General features: G+C 40.9%; 1 protein-coding gene across 1 annotated transcript in view; it reads right to left on the bottom strand.

Annotated features, from left to right (window-relative positions):
* Nucleotides 1-3816: 3816 nt before the first annotated feature.
* Nucleotides 3817-17997, bottom strand: part of prkdc (protein kinase, DNA-activated, catalytic subunit) — a gene marked incomplete at both ends in the record, with an annotated part of 35185 nt that continues 21004 nt past the window's right edge. Inside the window, 29 exons of the mRNA XM_083901956.1 lie at nt 3817-4021; nt 4325-4464; nt 4779-4967; nt 6159-6360; nt 6442-6513; nt 6628-6708; nt 7466-7558; nt 7768-7988; nt 8076-8143; nt 8243-8450; nt 9671-9814; nt 9901-9988; nt 10060-10271; nt 11652-11812; nt 12169-12352; nt 12968-13161; nt 13331-13505; nt 13593-13758; nt 13840-13942; nt 14074-14182; nt 14268-14492; nt 14909-15097; nt 15241-15379; nt 15938-16146; nt 16443-16619; nt 16716-16847; nt 16935-17050; nt 17423-17620; nt 17755-17929. Coding sequence (XP_083758082.1) covers nt 3817-4021; nt 4325-4464; nt 4779-4967; nt 6159-6360; nt 6442-6513; nt 6628-6708; nt 7466-7558; nt 7768-7988; nt 8076-8143; nt 8243-8450; nt 9671-9814; nt 9901-9988; nt 10060-10271; nt 11652-11812; nt 12169-12352; nt 12968-13161; nt 13331-13505; nt 13593-13758; nt 13840-13942; nt 14074-14182; nt 14268-14492; nt 14909-15097; nt 15241-15379; nt 15938-16146; nt 16443-16619; nt 16716-16847; nt 16935-17050; nt 17423-17620; nt 17755-17929 — 4575 coding nt within the window. The remainder of the gene's footprint in view (nt 4022-4324; nt 4465-4778; nt 4968-6158; nt 6361-6441; nt 6514-6627; nt 6709-7465; nt 7559-7767; nt 7989-8075; nt 8144-8242; nt 8451-9670; nt 9815-9900; nt 9989-10059; nt 10272-11651; nt 11813-12168; nt 12353-12967; nt 13162-13330; nt 13506-13592; nt 13759-13839; nt 13943-14073; nt 14183-14267; nt 14493-14908; nt 15098-15240; nt 15380-15937; nt 16147-16442; nt 16620-16715; nt 16848-16934; nt 17051-17422; nt 17621-17754; nt 17930-17997) is intronic.

Below are 17997 nucleotides of genomic sequence, written 5' to 3'. Positions count from 1 at the left end.
AAGTGACATGGGACTCCAAAGAGACCATGGAGTATTTTTACGTGCTGAAATAGCCACAGTGTTAATTTCAGGAGAAATTAATTTACTTGAATAATTCTGAGATATGAACTGTGAACACGCGCCCATTTACATACACTTACCGTCGTCACACAGTGAATGCTGAAGGGCTTTCCGTGTTGGTGACACGTGTGCAGCTCTGGACTGAGGCCGAGATGATGATTTTTTTTTTTGTCGTTTTGGTGCAAAACGAGGGAAAGTGCTGCGACACTGGGTTTGATAACATTAAAAAAGAATGGTCAAAAATCTTGAGTTATGAACAAATCTCTATCAACTTAACTCTTGTTGCCTTGTATTTGATTGAATAATCTATTAAAAGTGGATTAACTGATGTCTGTGTTTGTTCATGTGAGATGCAAAAAAGAGGCAAAATGTGTGCTACACACATGATTAATATAATCTGACCATTTGAATCAGGTGTTTTAAACATGCAGGACAGTGGCTCCCCTGGACCAGTAGTGAGAAATAGATGAAATAGATGATATAGATGATATAGATGATTTACCCTTTAGCATTAACGGCTGTATTTTCCATTACTATGTTTAAACATTCAGAGGATATAAGAATGTGCAATATACAGTGTCTTGTATCCTTTATTTCAGCACAACCTAGGCAATCTGATAACAAAAAAAGTACTCAAAGTGTTTAAAATCGGCTTGAATTTGTGAAATCTGGAAATACGTCACAGTTCAAAGTTCAATTGGCTTGTTCTTATGAACAAAAACCTTCTATTATGTGACTTCTGCACAATTATTGCTACTTTATATCGCTACTAAAAATGTGATAAAATGAATCATATTATATAGATCAACAAATTAGCCTGAATAACCTGAGTGACCTATAAACGCCCCCCCCCCCCCCCCAGGATGTCCATATATGGAGTTGTGTATTATTCCCACAGCAATTTACCATGGGTGCACCTGAGCACGAAGGGTTAACGAAATAAAATGTTAAGATAAGAAGTCCTTTATTCGTCCCGCAGTGGGGAAATTTACAGTGTTACAGCAGCAAGACAGTAAGGATAAGGATAATAAATAGTAAACATGCATTACCAAAAAGAAATAGAATCTATAAAGTACAATATATAAAGATATTAACACTGACTATAAAAATAGGTTTAAAAATAGAATGTACATTACAACCGGTCTGCAGAATATACACAATATGCACATGGTATTTATAGTGTACGGAAACAAGGCTGAGCTATTAAATAAGGATAATAAATAAGGATAAGGATATTGCACTGATGAGAAAACTACAGTATAAAAAATTTGACAGTATGAAAAATGACAATATATTGCACTTCAAAAAAAAGTTTACATTATGAAAAAATATATACAGTATATTACACCAATGAGAATTAACAGTATATTGCACATGGAGAGTGGAGTGTGTGTGTGTGTGTGTGTGTGTGTGTGTGTGTGTGTGTGGGGTCTACTTAGAGCAGTACTTGTTGTACAGTCTAACAGCTGCAGGGAGGAACGACCTGCGATAACGCTCCTTCAGACATTTTGGATGTTTTAGTCTGTGACTGAAGGAGCTGCCCAGTGCTGCGATGGTGTTCTGCAGGGGGTGGGAGAGGTTGTCCATCAGAGATGATAGCTTGGTAGCCATTCTCCTCTCTCCCACCACCTCCACTGGTTCCAGGGGACATCCAAGGACAGAGCTGGCTTTCTTAATCAGCCTGTCCAGCCTCTTCCTGTCTGCGGCTGTGATGCCACTGCCCCAGCAGACCACTGCGTAAAAAATGGCTGATGCCACTACTGAGTCGTAGAAGGTCTTCAGGAGTTCTCCCTGAACTCCAAAAGACCTTAGTTTCCTCAACAGGTAGAGTCTGCTCTGACCCTTCCTGTAGAGCGCAGCAGCATGATCAGACCAGTCCAGTTTATTGTTAAGGTGAACACCCAGGTATTTGTAAGATGTCACCATCTCTATGTCCTTTTCCTGGATGCACACCGGCGATGGAGGAGAGTGTCGTCTTCTGCGGAAATCCACCACCAGCTCCTTAGTTTTCCCCGCATTGAGCTGGAGGCGGTTCCGCAGGGACCAGTCCACAAAATCCTGAACAAGTTCTCTGTACTCTCTGTCGTCATCGTCTGTGATGAGGCCGACAATGGCAGAGTCGTCAGAGAACTTCTGCAGGTGACAGGAGGGGGAGCTGTAGGAGAAGTCTGCAGTGTACAGGGTGAAGAGGAATGGAGCCAGAACTGTTCCCTGTGGGGCCCCTGTACTGCAGACAGCCATGTCCGACACACAATCCCGAGTCCTCACATACTGGGGTCGATCAGTCAAATAATCCACAATCCAGGATGTGAGGTGAGGATCAACTCCTGCATGCTCCAGCTTGTCCTTCAGAAATGCTGGCTGGATGGTGTTGAAAGCACTGGAGAAATCAAAAAACATGATCCTCACAGTGCTCCCCGACTTCTCCAGGTGAGAAAGAGCTCTGTCCTGCAGGTAGATGACAGCGTCAACCACCCCGATGCTGGGCTGGTAGGCGAACTGCAGTGGGTCCATCGCTGGTCTCACCACAGGGCGCAGATGAGACAGCACCAGACGCTCCAGGATCTTCATCATGCCACTAGATTCATTTAAAAATGTCTTTTGACTCATAATTAGACAAAGCAAGACTGATGACCTCTTGAACCAACTGTTCATTTTGTTATCTGTAATTTAATAACTGGTAAAGAGACTACTAATCATGAAAATGAATGAGAGAAAACCAGTCCTATCCATAAGGGCCTCAAGTCATTTGTAGGATCTTATTGCAGACGATAAACATTTCAGCAACCAGTTAGTACGACATCGCATCTGGTTTTTGTGAGGACATACATCCCCCGCTTCCTGCCTTACACAAATCTGGTTAGCATCTCGCAGTTCAAAGATAACAGTTCTGCTTTTTCCTCCCCGAGGTAATAAAAACGGTGCATGAGTTATGAATACAGAATGACGCAATGAATCGCAAACTATACAGCATGTACTGTATGGATGGATTCTCTGCACTGATGCATCCTCAGGACTTAACAAATCCAACTGCCTGCAAGAGATGGAATAATTGTTGAAACTCCAGATGTTGCATCACTGCCGTAAAACATGGAGAATAGAACAAAGGGAACTCACAGACAATAGATTATTAGAAAGTAGTATTTTTGGTCGTTTTCATACTAAAGGAAAAACACCGGGGTCATTGTGAAGGGTCACTTGAATCTGGCACTGTGCCGACGTTTGTGCAGGATTACAAACGTGGTCATGTTTTGTGCCCACAAAATAACCTTTTTAGGTGCAGTTACAACACTTTTCATTCGAAAGTCTAGGTTTAAGATATTATATGGCTGCAATTAAGGATTATTAATTTCAATCAATCAAATCAGTTTTCATGGTTTCTTCATGATATGAAGAAGCTAGAAGATGAAAAATCAGAGCAACTATTAAATAGTTAATAGTTAACTCATTTAGTAAATGATTAATAATCAATGAATCGTTGCAGCCCGAGATATGAATTAACTCAGTTTGCTTCAAACAAAGCAAAAGTGCAAGAAATGATGAACCAACAATGTCTCAGATTTATTATCAAAATGTTTTAATATTATAATTAGTGCTTTGGTCCCGACACAACACATGAAAACACTTCTTCAATATCAGGACCAGACATTTGAGAAGACGAGAAACTCCCAAGACCTCAACAACCATCTTTTCATCATATTTTCTGCACATTTGTGCGATCCATTGCTATGAAGAAATCTTCCACTAATCCAAGAATCAGAACCATGGCTCCCAGCCCACCCAAACCCTGCCAAGAACATTTGGATCTGTGGCTTGGTCAATGAGACAGTCCACCTGCTTCTCCACTGACAAGTCTGCAGCTGGCAGTTTTGCACGGATGTTGTGCTCCTGTGTTCCCAAGGCCACAGACTGCATTCCCTGGAAGGCAGCGTCCTTCTCAAAGCCCAGCTTCAGCTCCTCACTGACCAAACAAAGCAAAGCAAAATGTGGCATTTTAGCTCAGAATCTTTCTTTATCAGGTTGAATGAAGGTTAAATTATGTTTATTTGACAGAAATTGAGCACAGAAAACACTCGCCTTGATCCATGACTGTGACAGAGGCATAACAAGTCTTATTAGTTCAGTATTAGAGCTATTCAAAAAGAGTGAATGTGCACTTTTTGGATTATGTTTGAATCAATATTTTACCATAATTGATGTTAACAATGCCTTTTATTATACCTCATATTTAATTTAAAAAAGAAGAAGAAATTGTGTGTTTTACCTGGTGATCGTAGACGGATTCGCTCCTTCTAGTTTCCTCCTGGCGAAGTTCACCTTCTGTAACGGATACCAGTTGATTTCTTTGGTGTTTGTGTTTTCTGTCCATGTGCCTCCTTTCTTCAGTTGTTTCAGCTCGAAGTTCTGCGTCACAGCAATAAAAAACATCACTGACTATACGTTATTCACCATTTACTGCATTAATAACAACATTTCTGGCCTTTTTTATAAAGGTTCCACCTACCAAGAACCCTTTTAAAACCCTTTATTCAGGAAAGGGGTTTTAAAAGGTTCTCTGAAACTGGAACCATTAGTGTTACCAAGAACCCTTGAAAAACCCTTTTTCGGGAAAGGGTTTTTCAGAAGCAAATGGTTCCAGGTAGAACCTTGTAGAAGAACACTTTTGGAACCCTTATTTCTAAGAGTGTGGCGTCTCTGTAGCAGGTTAGACTGGTTACCTTCCAGTCCAGCGAAGGCTCCTTGACAAACACATCCATGGTGTTCAGCAGAAGATCTGGCTCAGACCTGAAGGCACGCAGCGAGTGCACCATGACGCTCTGGATCAAACCCGACTCCTTCAAGGGTTGCATCAGATTCACAAACTGTCTGGTGAGGCGGAAAGGCATGAGCTCCGGAACAGGAAGGAACTGTGTGGGCAGAGATGATTATTTATTAAGTCGATGTCAACAATGAACAGTTGACGAAAAGCACTGGATCATAAAACCCTAAAAAGTTCCTCTCTGTGCCAGAGTGCGTTTCTTCTCACTTCCTTCATTTAGATTTGTAATAACAGTTTTATAGCTGCTCTGTGTCTCGTGTGTTTAAAGCTACACTTGCTGTTTGACACATTTGCGACTCCTCGTGTCGGACATTAACATGAGTCAGGTTGAAAACTGTCCAAAATAAAAGCAGTTGTTGCGTCATGTAGAGGAATCTGAACTCCCTTTATTGTAGCTCACAGGCGTCACCTGCAAACTATTAGTCACACAGGTCTGCACTCATATGTGACAATACTTGTAATATTATCTATTTTCTGGTAAATGGGAACAAAATTGACAAAACTGACATCATATTCTATTGAAGAAGAGCTGGAACTAGCAATTGGGATTTTTAACTCCTCAGGAAAATGTTTACCAACATTTTAAAGGGGTCATATTATACACTATTTCTCTAGTTAAACTAGTTCCCTGGTGTAAAATAAAATGAAATGAAACTTAAGGGACAGGAAATGACATCAGCCACAGAGGCTACTGGGAGCTAACAGCGGTTAGCAATTGGAAAAGTGATCATTTGCAGGCTCTAGCAGGCACATTGCCGTCATATATAACAGGGACAGATAAATCCTCTGAAGTTTGTGTAGGACTCTGTGCTGCCCTGTGGAGACAAGAATAGAACTTTTCCCGGACTTTGTGGACTTTCGGCTGATACCGTTGCCCTCGCCAACACTCTCTGGTGTTTTTTAGGGACAAAGCGGAGCTCCGCGAGACAACAATTCCAATTTAGGGCATTGTGACGTCCCAGTGAGTGCGGAAGTCAACATTGCGTGTTTTATCTCCTGTACTTAGACTGAGGAGGACCACAAAAACATGAGTGAGTCATCTTTTTTCACACTTTGCTGACTGATAGGACCTCCAGAGTCCCAAATATAAGGATATAAATGATTAAAAAGTTGATTTTGCATAATATGGGAACTTTAAATGAAGCGAAAGCCCCTGCCCCCTGGTGGCTTTTCAAGATATGTTTACTTCCTATTTTGCTTCAGGAGGAACCCAAAAGACTACATCCATTTTTTTAAAATATAAAATATATGGTTTAAACACAGTTTTCCCTTGACTAACCTGTGTGGCTGAGCCAAACGCATGACCAAAGTCGATGCCAATCATGCCTCCCGTCTCCATGTCGATCATGAAGTTGGAGAGATGTCGGTCTCCGATGCCCAGGATCCAGTGGCTGACGCACAGCAAAGCATGAGAGCTGATGAAGTGAGAGCGCAGGAAAAGAAAGGCCTCGGGACTGTTGCACATCTTCAGGAAAGCTCTCCTACACGATGAGAGGAAAACACGTCTTAAAGCCAAGACTCGACCATCATCAGCACTTTTATAATGCGCAGTCTTTACTTACTTCAGCAGATCACTGGGCACATGCTGCAGCACTTTCAAAAAGTTGTTGACTGCGTCGGCGCGTTTCCCTTTCCTGAGAAGGAAAAAAAACAGCTATATTTCACACTGCACAGCACGAGGACTGAGAAATAATATAACGCTATGCTATAATTATGTTATTAACGCTATAATTAATAACACACAGTACCTGTAAGCTAAATTATAAAGTACAGGACCCTGCCTCTTTGGGTCAAAGGTCGACAGCCATGTGTTGTAGACCTCAGCACACCTTTAAGAAGAGAAATCAACTAGTTTATTAAAAGAATGGATACACAAAAGCACACAATAAGGAAACACAATACTGGACTTTCTGCAGGTACCTGATTCTTACTGATATTCTGATAAAGTCTTCATATTGTCTTACATAGATCACATAATCTATATTGATAATATAACTTATGAATGCATGTACTTTATGTAATTATTTTTAGCAAATTGCAGTTGCTTGATTAACATTAATCCAAATTAAATCATCACTTCTTGGGCATTTGACCTAAAAATGAAACAAGGTTTTATTAAAAACCAACACGTCGAGATACACAGTCGAGTAAAGATGTCAGAGAAAGGCAACAGTATTTTGTTTATTTTATCAATAATCTATGCCAGAGGTCTCAAGTTTGCGGCCCACTACTTAATTTATTTCTGCATGTTTTTTTTACTATTACTTCTCCATCATAAATACATGTTTATTGTAAACTATACATGGTTCTATATCAACAAAAATGCTTTTATTAAATTCTGTGAAATATCGTCAGAAAAGGCATGAATTTTAAGCTCACATGTTTACTGAAAAGCTACTTTTTCCACAAAAAGTTAGTTTTATATATATATGTATATTTTTTTCAATTACCCTGCCCCCGACTGTCCAGCCTAGATGCTCAGTGACCCCCCAGGTCATTTGAGTTTGAGACCTCTGATCTATGCACATTAAAGCCGTGGACAAAGTGTAATAGAGATAATATGAGAGTGTGGTGTATGCGTCGTACCTCTTTGCGCTCTGCTGTTCATCATCGGTCATTGGGCTGTACAGGAACTCTTTCAGAGTCGTCGTATTCTCCATCCATTCAATTAGACCGATTCTGTAAACGCACACATCATTACAGTGTCATAGATTACATATTTAAGTGGAACTAAACCCAGGTAATCCAGGTACAAATCTGGATTTGAGTATCTACTGCCTCTCCTGGTCAAACACCAGCTACAGCATTTCAATTTGACCATTCTCTTTCTTAGTCCAGGTAAATAAAAACTATTTTGGGATATCAGGACATGATATCTTGGCTTGTACCTGGTGTTTATGGGAATGACTTGGTAGGTGCGGAGCTGCAAGCCCCTGCGTGCGCAGGCGGCGTCGTGACTCAGCAAAATGTTCATGACGGAGAAAAGCTGCTCGATGCGTTGGTCCTGGCGCAGGTCCTCGCCGCCCTTCACCAGGAAAGGGTGGTCGCGCTCATCATCCCCTCGGATGATCAGGCGTTTGGGACGACGGATGGAGCTCATCACTTTCACCTGCAGGACAAAGATTCACAACGAATTAACCAGCCGGGCGCCTGCAGAGTGATATCATACGTATAATCGAACTGTAATAAAACATACCCTTTCATCAAAGCCTGTTATTTTCGCATGATACTCGGGCAAAGGTTTAGATCTGCCATCATACTGTCCTGCAAAAAAAAAGAAGAAGAAAACACTTTCTAAGACATTTTCTAAGGCTCAGATTACCCTGATGTCACTGTGGTGTTATTCATTTTTAATCTACTAACCTGGGATTTCCAGTTCATTGCTGAATGGGTCTGCTTTAAATCCACTTAGCCAAGGTGAGTATTCCTTCAGGTTCCCAGGTTCCGTCTTACCATCACGCATTGATGAAGCCAGCTCATCCACCTGCTTGACAAAGTCTTTGTTTTTCCTCTTCTCAAACAGTTTGCTGCCTTTCGATCCAAGCAGATTCTCCACGTCTTTAGCAAATTTCTGTGTTAACAAAAGGAAAAACAACAGTGGCAATGAACACAACAGCAGAGAACATGTTTTTGTTGCCAATTACTGGTTTAATTCATCACTTTCGATGAAACATACACTAGTCGTTAATCTTGTAAAACCATTACTTTTCTTTACAATACATTCAAGCTTAAAGGCGCCATATGTAAGAATGTGGCCAAAAGCGGTTACTACACTCAAATTCAAAATACAGTCTTCATTTTCTCCGCTATTGTAGCTCAGACGTAACTGGCAACCCGTGGTTGCTCTGCAGCAGAGACTCTACTGACTGCAATGATTTGTAGACGGCGGTAGGTGGCGCCACATGCCACAACATGATTTCAAAACATAAACATGATTAGCGCTCCGCAAATTTTTTTTTTTAATGCAAATATTTTGGCTGTACTGTTGTTGTTGGCGAGTTCAGTTTGTTATATGAACATTATTCCTGAGTCTCTGTGACATATTAGGAGGACTTTACGGCCAGTTGCTTTAGATTTTTAACATAATGCACCTTTAATTTATTTTACTGTCCAATTTATCTTTCACCAGCACATCATATATTTTTTGAAACTCACTTGTATTTTTGGTCACAAATGAGGTGCAGGTAGTACAACACACTGAAACGTGTAATTCAAGCTCGATATTGAACGTGGCTGAAATTAACATTCATCATAAATACATGTCTTAATGGTCTGTTAATGCAAGACATCAGTTCATTCACTTTAATGTCAAGCACAGACTAGTCCATTATTCCAAAACTAAGTTACATCAAATGTTTTCTAATATTACATGGATTTGTCCTAAATTGTAAAACATTACAATAGTACACATGGAGAAAGTTTGATATGAAATACATTTTATTATTATTATTATTATTATTTAAATGTATGTTGTTATTTTGAACCTATATTTAATAATCCATAATTATAGATATTTTATTTATCTATTAATACATCTTTGTACGATTTATATTTATATATGTTTATTACTGCTGGTATGTCTATGAGCTACTATACAAAGTTTAATGTGTCACTACAAAGACAATAAAGTATCTTATAATTTGTCAGCTGATGCTGGTACAAGTGTAAACTTCAATAAAAACACATCTTAATATTCTGCTCATACACGTTGGAATTTATGGAAAGAAAATGTGTATTTATAATAACCCTCTACCTCGTCGCTCTACAGCACATTGAACAATCACTGCAAACCTGGATGAATTTCTTGCGGAACGCTCCGTGACCAGGTGTGTCGCGATCCACGAGGGAAGAGTGCATCTCGTCATACATGTTGCCCATCTGCTTCTTGTCAAAGCTGGGTTTTTCTAGTTCATTTTTCATGTAGTCCCACCAGTCCTGTGAGAAACAAATGCAAACAAGTCAAATAAAGGCTCCCGAAAACATGTCGCCATCGTCGGTAAGTTGGCGTTTGATCTCGTTACCCTGAAAATCATGTCAGGATTTGTGAGCTGCTGCAGTGCATCCACAAATTTCTTCACAGCTCCTCTCTTGTCCAGCATGCTCCTGAGTCTGTTGACACACAAACAATATTCAAAATCAAACATGCTTGTCTTTTATCTTTGTTTGTATAGACAGTTTACCTGTTGACAAATTCCTGCTGCCGGTGTCCTGTGGCCGAATCCTCAAACTGGAAACTTTCGTTGCTGATCATGAGAGCGTAAACCAGGGCTTGAGGGTAGCACTCTGCTATCTGCTCAATGCAATGCTGCACTGCCACAGCTTCTGGCTTATCCAACAGGGCAACCATTTGACTGATCCATCCAATCAGCATCCAGCAGGGAACTGATGTCATCTAGGTACAGACAAACATTGCCCTCATGATTTAAAAAGTAAGCACCTGCACCTTTCCTCAAAATGATGCTGTTCTTTAATGTCTTGTTTTAGTCCACAGAACAAAATTAATCACATTTAGTGTTTTCTTTTTTTGTTCAATGGAGCAAAGAAACCAGAAAATATTACAATTAACTTGCTGAAAAATCAGAGAACTGGTTAGGATTATCTATCCATCTATCTACAAAGCAAGTTGCTTCTGTGTGTCTGTGACCGGCATATCTCGCTGACCATTTGTCAGATCGCCCTAGACTTGGACTGGATATGGGGTGAGCATGGCCCGATGGTGTGCATCCTTGATTTTCAAATTCTTTGGAGTAATTTTAATTTTCACTGATTTATCACGCTACACCAGGCAGGCAGCGGCTCATCAGCAGCAGCTGCGCTGTCTGGAGTGGGGAGGTGGGAGTGAAGAGGCTGTCTTCACAGTGGGTGAGACATTGACACACGGTTCCCCACAGAACATGATGTTATACTGAAACGAGGTGTCCATTCACCAATACGCAAGCACATATTTATTTTGCATTAGCATGCTACTACTTTGGCGGCTAACTTGATGAACCTGTTTCCAAAGGTAAGCTAGCAAGGGGCTACGATTAGCATTAGCGTAGGGCTAACATAATACAAATACTGTGCAACCTCATTAGGCACAACGCAAATGTTTTCATTTTCAATTACCATTAGCGTAGCTAATTGTATTATGTTAGCCTTTACATTCCTTATCATGCATTACCATAACTGGAAAATCTTCTTCAGCTCCCACTATAGGAATCCATACTTCCTATGAGCACTGCACTAGTTGAAAAAACACTCAAACTGATTTATCCATTGCCAAAATAGTTGATTATTTTACATTTCTGTATTTAGATTGTGCTTTTCAAGTATTTCCCATTCACCCATTCACACCCGTGTTTCCAATTGTCTGTCTGCTGTTAGCTAATATTAAGAAATTCCATAGTATGGACGGTTTTCCACAAACAAACTGCTATAATCAACGGACATATTTTCAGATATGCACTCAAGCAATCAAATGGGAAAGCGTCGGGTCCTAGATGTGATACAGAGACTATTTGTACTATGCTGAATAAACTGGCAGTGACTGGGGAGGGATTATTTTATACGTTCTCTTCCTTTTTTGTTGAAACTTGCACCTTCCTGTTACCTTATTTTCTAAAATCTTTCACAATCCAACCCACGTGATGACCATTTAGCACTAACTGCTGAGAAACCTTCCACAAAAAGGACATTTAGTAATAATCAAAGGACATGTTTCCTACCAGTCGAAAAAAGTCACTTATATCTATGCATGTGCAAATAAACTCTCTGGTCTGAACACACTAACCTCTTTTGTCATGAGGTCCAGTGTCTCGGACGGATACAACTCGATGATCTGCAACAGACGTGGGAACTTGAGACGAGCTTCCTCAGAGTTCATCTTCAGCGCTTTCAACATGCTCTCCACTATATGAACAGGAAGAGCCAGGAGGTCTGGGAACTGACTTCCTGCAAATACATATATATTTTTTTATTAATTTAACATGATCGCTTTAGAAAAGTATCATCTCCATCATATCTCTGGGTGTATGAGGCCACTGTTTCATGTTAATGGGTTTTTCCAGCAATTATGTCTGTGATGAATAATTTGGATCAACATCATCCATCTTTTATTTCACAAGATTTTTTTTTTTTTACATTTGACCTTTGTTTGATAACTGGCAGCAGATCAAACAATGAGGATTTAGTTTGACAAATGCTGGGGTTCTTGAACCAGACATGTTATAGTTGAATGTGTAAATCTGTGAATAGCGTGAATCTGTAAAATATTAAACAAAGTCACTTATTTAGTGATTTAGACTCACCGGCATCACCCTGCTCCTCCTCGCGCAGCCGTTTGTCACAGAAATTTGCCAGAGTCATGTACGTCTCGCTGATGCTGCTACTTTCCACACACTCCTGAGTGTAAGACTGAAGCTCTTCATCAGCCTTTCTGGTGGCACCACACAGCAGCTTCAGTGCTCGTAGCTGCAGCCCCACTTCGACTTCCTGCAGCAGAAACATCGTGAACACTATCAGAGCTGTGTTTGATTCTAAGTTAAATACACTGATCAAACTTAAAGCACTACCACAACCAGTGAGAGGTAAAAACACCATTTACACTAGTAACGTATGGTGTTTTTACATGTACATGATATAATTAAAGCTGTAACATTTAAATGAGTTGAATATTTTACATCACGACTCAGCAGGTGAGCATATTTGGAGCTCCCTGACTACAAAAATCAGTCACAGCTGCTGCCGTTTCCTTCATCATGCAGCTCCAATTATGTTTCCTGGAAGCAGCCCCAACAAGTGACGCTACATTTAGAAACACACATGAGACCCTGTCCTAAAAAGACTCAAAACGCTAGCACATATGCCAGGCCTTTAAATACTGTTTCAGGGCTCCCAAAATGCCGTTTCCCTGTGGCTGAAAAAAAAAAAATGCGGATTCACCTACTGTGTGGACAGGCCCTTAGAGACTGCAGTCTGTTTTGGTAATTACTCAGAAATTCCCAAGGAACCATAGAAGGGCCATGTTCACACTAGACATTTAAGTAAATTTTTAAATAATATTTAAACCCCCCCCCCCTCCCCCCAAAAAACCCTTAAGACAATTACCTTTGGATTTTTATTGGACAAAGTAGCTCCAGAGAGCCCTACAACCCTCGCTGCCTTATCAGCATCAATTGTTTCCAGGACTGAGGGACTTCTGCTCACAGCTGTGGCCAGGATGTCGAAGGAGGTACCCTGGAGCATCTTTTGACATCTGAACACTTTGGCTGTGGCTCTTTCGCAGTCCGACTGAAGGTCCTCTGCAGAGAGAAGAGAGCCAATAGGGAACAATTGACTACAAGACCAGTTTTTTTTTACTTACAAAGAGAAGGTGTGTAAGTAAAAAAAAAGGTCTAGATAATGGTTAAAAATATTGATTTCAACTCGCTTATGTTTGGCCACTAACACACACACAGGTTTGTTTCTTACCCAGGAGAGGGATAGTCTTCAGCATGTTATTGATTTGCTCCACAGGACCCTGGGTCTGGCAGCGTTTATGGCTGAAGTGACTGAAACTGTGAACCCACGGCATCAACAAGCCTCTGTTCATTTTGGCTTCTCTGTGAAGTTCCTTCAGCAGCTTAGTAGCGACAGCAAAGTTATTCTGCAACAATAACATTAGTGATTCACAATAAGTTAAAAGTGGATTTCAAACAAAAACAAAACAAACCAGATGTTTTTTTTAAAATACCTGTTTCTGTGCACTATTAGCCATGTGCAGCTTCATGTTGAACTTGCAGTCATTTACTAATCTGTCGACTTCACCTGCTGGGTCCTGGGAACCATCAACCTCCATACTGTCAGTAGTAGCTTGGTGGCCTCTGAGCTTTTCCCTGATCTTGTCCAAGAAGAAGCATCTGAATGGTGGACATTCAGTTTGAGTGCTGTGTCACATTTGCCATTGAACAATTTTATGGATTTGCATCAGCTCGTCTTACCGAGATGTAATGATATCGTCCCATACGTTCACTGGATCTACTTTAGCATCAGGATACCGCTCAGTCCATAATCTGATGAGGCGTTTGAGGGCACTCACAGACACTAATAAATTAAATATAATTGAAGTTGAGAGTGGGGCAAAAACTTTTGATTCAAAGTACTCAAAGAAGAAGAGAAACCTTTAAGAGGAGGAAAAACTAGTTTTAAATGTTGTAAAGAAAACATCCACACACCTTGTCCTGTAATGAAGAGCAGGAAATCCTGGATCTCAGTTAAGGCCTGCACTGACTGCAGGATGGTCAACCGACTTTGAGTAAGGAGTGTATCCACACTGGAGTAACTCTGTAAGAAGCAAAGACATTAAGTGCACATTTTGGTCCATTTTCTAGGTATTAGGCGATACACACAAAGATCTGCAATGACAAACCTCAATAAAGAGCTGCATGGCATATTTGGTGTAGTATTTAGCGCGGTCGTAGTCCTCCTGCAGGATGTAGAGCAGGCTGAGCTCCTGGCTGTAATGACTTTCCAGGAGTTTCTTGCGCTCCTCCGCCCTCATGGCTTTGTCGACAAAGGTGAGAAGAGTCTGGTCTCGCTCTCCCAGCTGCAGCTGCTTCAGCATGCTGCGAATCATGTGCTTTAGGTACATTTCCTGGCACAAACGCAAAATAACACAACTTAAAAAGGACATTTTAATTACACAATGCATGTTTTCATTTCACAATGTAATTTTTTGGCCCCCGAAAAATGAATTTGCTTAGTTTTTTTTCAGCCTTTTACAGAACGTTTATTATATACCACCAAATGTAAAATTACATTTTGATTAATTTATCAAAACAAAATATCTGATTTACATATTCAAAATAATACTAGGTGTCACAGAAATGGCAGTAAAATGGCCACAAATGTTATTATGTACAAATTTGTTCTTACATATATATTAACGCACACATATATTGGGTCACATAGTTTATCTTTAAATATAAAAAGATGACCCTGTATAAACGTTTAGGAAACACTGCACTGTAGTTTGTGCATGAGAATTCCCTGTGCTGTCCCGCTTTTTACCTGGTAGAAAGGCTCTGACCACACTTTTTCCAGGTTGGGTGGGGAGTTTTCATCTATATACACAGTGGAGCAGTACTGAAGAGATTTCCACTCTGTCAAATGACTGTAGGCCTCCATGGCGGCAGTTTCCCAGAAGTCCTTCTCTGTGTCAGTGGGCTCGCCGTCTCTCCAGTCCTCAGTGTTGATGGCCTGCCAGTGAGGAAGACAGTGTGTGCACTCTTCTCAGTCTTTTCACTAATCTCACACACTGTGTTTAAGTTTACACACAGCTAGTAAGTGACGTGTAAAATATATATATTTTTTAAAGCGATCCGTCAATGGAAAAACATTACCTCGTTGTAAAGCTTCACAGCTTCTGCAAAGTCGGTGTTGGCTTCGGATTGAAGCGCTGCACAGGTGATCGACTTGGTCCCCACTTTACCACCGAAGATGCTGCGCACAACATCGTAATCCTCCAACGACCTGTAAAGTCTAGAGAGCAGAGGAAACAAAGAGCACATTACGTATCACATTGAATTAAGGCAATACACATTATGTGAATTATGCCTGTAAAAATCAGGGCGCGCTCTTGTCAGTTTTAACATGTTGGCCTCCATGAGAAAAAAGGAAATCTTGAAACTTGAGCTTTTGAGGGAGAGAATCTCCTATACAGTCTATCCACAAATAGTATTATCCCCACTAGGTATAGATACATATACAAAAGGTAACTGACAAATAATGTGTGTGTCCAAGTGACCACATGTGAAAGCACACAAGGAGAAACAATGGATAATCCATTAATTCATTAAGTTTCTTGCCCAAGGACACATTTAGACAAGGCATTTAGACAAGCAGAGTTGAAAGACGACTCGCCCTACCACTGAGCTACCGTGTGCCTCAATCCAGGTGCCATTCCATCGCCTGAATGCTGCACACACGTGTTATTCGCAGCCTCCGTACAATATCCAGACCAACGTCTCCAAACATAACCTGTTCACATCTGAAAATGGCTTCAGAATTGCCTACATGCCACTTGTAGAACTGTAATACCTCGCAAGGTGGATCCATTTATTAGTGTCTGGTGGGATTTCCCTGCGTCCTCTGGATCGTTTGGCGGGAGGCTCCTCTCTGACACTCGTGTGCAACAGGCTCTCCTCCAGCAGCAGAATGCCTGATGGCTGTTGGAGGCTCACCAGGCACGTGGCGCTGATGGCTGCTGGAGAGAGCTGCTGCAGCTCCGTATGTTGGCGGCACATGTCCTAAGAATGGGCAGAAGATCAATATGAGCTCAACATGTCTGTATGGATCATTTGCATGGAAAAATGCTATTTCTTGCCAATGTATTATCGGTTCTCCAGTATTTCACTACAGCTGGAATACATACTTGTCTGAGAGAATGTGTTTTCCTATATTTGAAGAATAGAGTAGGAGAACTCTAAAAAAAGCATACACTCCAGAATAAACTGGGATATTAACATAAAGGTCCTAAAACCAATATTATTAACCTTTTACAGAGGCTTTGTAAGGTGAATCAAAAGATGCTGGGAGGTCCTACCTGAACACAGGCTACGAACGGAGGGAAGCAGATTGTGCTCTTGCTCAGGAATGTGTTCATGTTGCACCGCAGCTCTTCTTTAATCCTTGCACTCTCTCCTCCTTTGACTTTATCCATCTCTTGAAGGACGCCAGCAAACAGGGAGCTGAAGAGCTGTTTGGCTAAAATTGGGTCTCTCTTTGGGGAAGATGCATATAGAAAAGAAACATGAATGATAGCATGTATACACACAACCTGTAGTGGGAGGGACAAAGGAAACAGCAGTGGTGCTACCTGGGCTAGTGTCTGTAAGGGGGCGATGAGGTTGCTGTGTGGGATCTGGATGTCCGGAAAGTCTCCCACTCTGTAGCTACGATAGAGAGTCACCTGAGCCTCTTTTCTCAGCGTTTGCTCAGACTTCTCTTTCTGCGGGACACACAACAGAACCCCTGGATTATAATTACTATAATCTGCTGCCGTCCGTCAGTCTATTGCGTGTTGTCTGTCGAATACCTGCTTCTGCTTCTTTTGTTGGATCTCTCTTTGTGCATACATCAAACCGACTTTCTCCTGATCTTTGAGAAATCTTTGCCTCAGTCTCAGGATGTTGTTGCGTTGTTCATTCGCCGCTGTCGACATACGGACATAAAAGGAGGTCACTTTATACTGAAATGCAGTGGTAGTTCAAAAAAATCAAACAGTCAATCACATAGTGGTGAACAGAGATTAATTATAACTGTAAGAACTTACTGAATAGATTATTACCAAGTTTTCCCTGTTTCATAGTTAAAGTAAAGATCAAAGCTACAGTATATCTTCAACATAAACCTTCAGTGCCCTTTATACTGTAATTTATTTATATAGTTTTCACTATTAAACTGTAATATATGTTCCACAAAAGAATTCTTTGTCGGAACAAATGAAATAGTGTGAAGAGAAGAATCAGATTTTTAATCTGGATATTGAAATGTGTGTGCTGTTTTTGTCCCTCAGGGACTAACCTCTTGTGCGACTGTCCACCTCATCGGTTGGCGCAGCAAGTCGCTTCAGGCCGAATCCTTCCCCGACTGGTCTTCTTGCTGCAATTTGCCTCTCTGATTTCTTATCAAACACCAACAGTGAAGACTCAGAGGCCGGTGTGTACTCTGCTAGTGTATCCACACTGCTGCCTGTCAGCCAGTTATACGCCATGCGTCGACCTTGTGTGGGAAGAAAACCAAATAGTAGTGCAAAGATATCCAAAGTAGCCCTGCCTTTTCGAATGTGCACAAATATTCTCCAACGTAACCAATTCTGGAAATTTTTCAGTCTTTAAAATGAGTTGCAGTGGTACCTGATGTTTGGGTTTGAGTAAACTCCAGGGAAGTCTGAGTGGCTCTGAGCTTCCCCTTAATGGTTCCAGTCTGGGTCGCTGTTGCACTCTCCAGGCCTTGAGAGGTTTGGGTTTCAACAAACATCGGAGTCATCACTGTGCTCCTTAAGCGCCAGTTGGAATCAATAACATAGTCCTGAAAGGAAAAGTATTAACACATGAAGCTTATCTGAATCTTGAACAAGAGCTTTTTTTTTTTTTTTT

Source organism: Microchirus variegatus (genome assembly GCF_963457635.1).
Source record: "Microchirus variegatus genome assembly, chromosome: 15".
NCBI classification, from domain to species: Eukaryota; Metazoa; Chordata; class Actinopteri; order Pleuronectiformes; family Soleidae; genus Microchirus; species Microchirus variegatus.
This window is presented reverse-complemented; position numbering and strand designations above follow the sequence as displayed.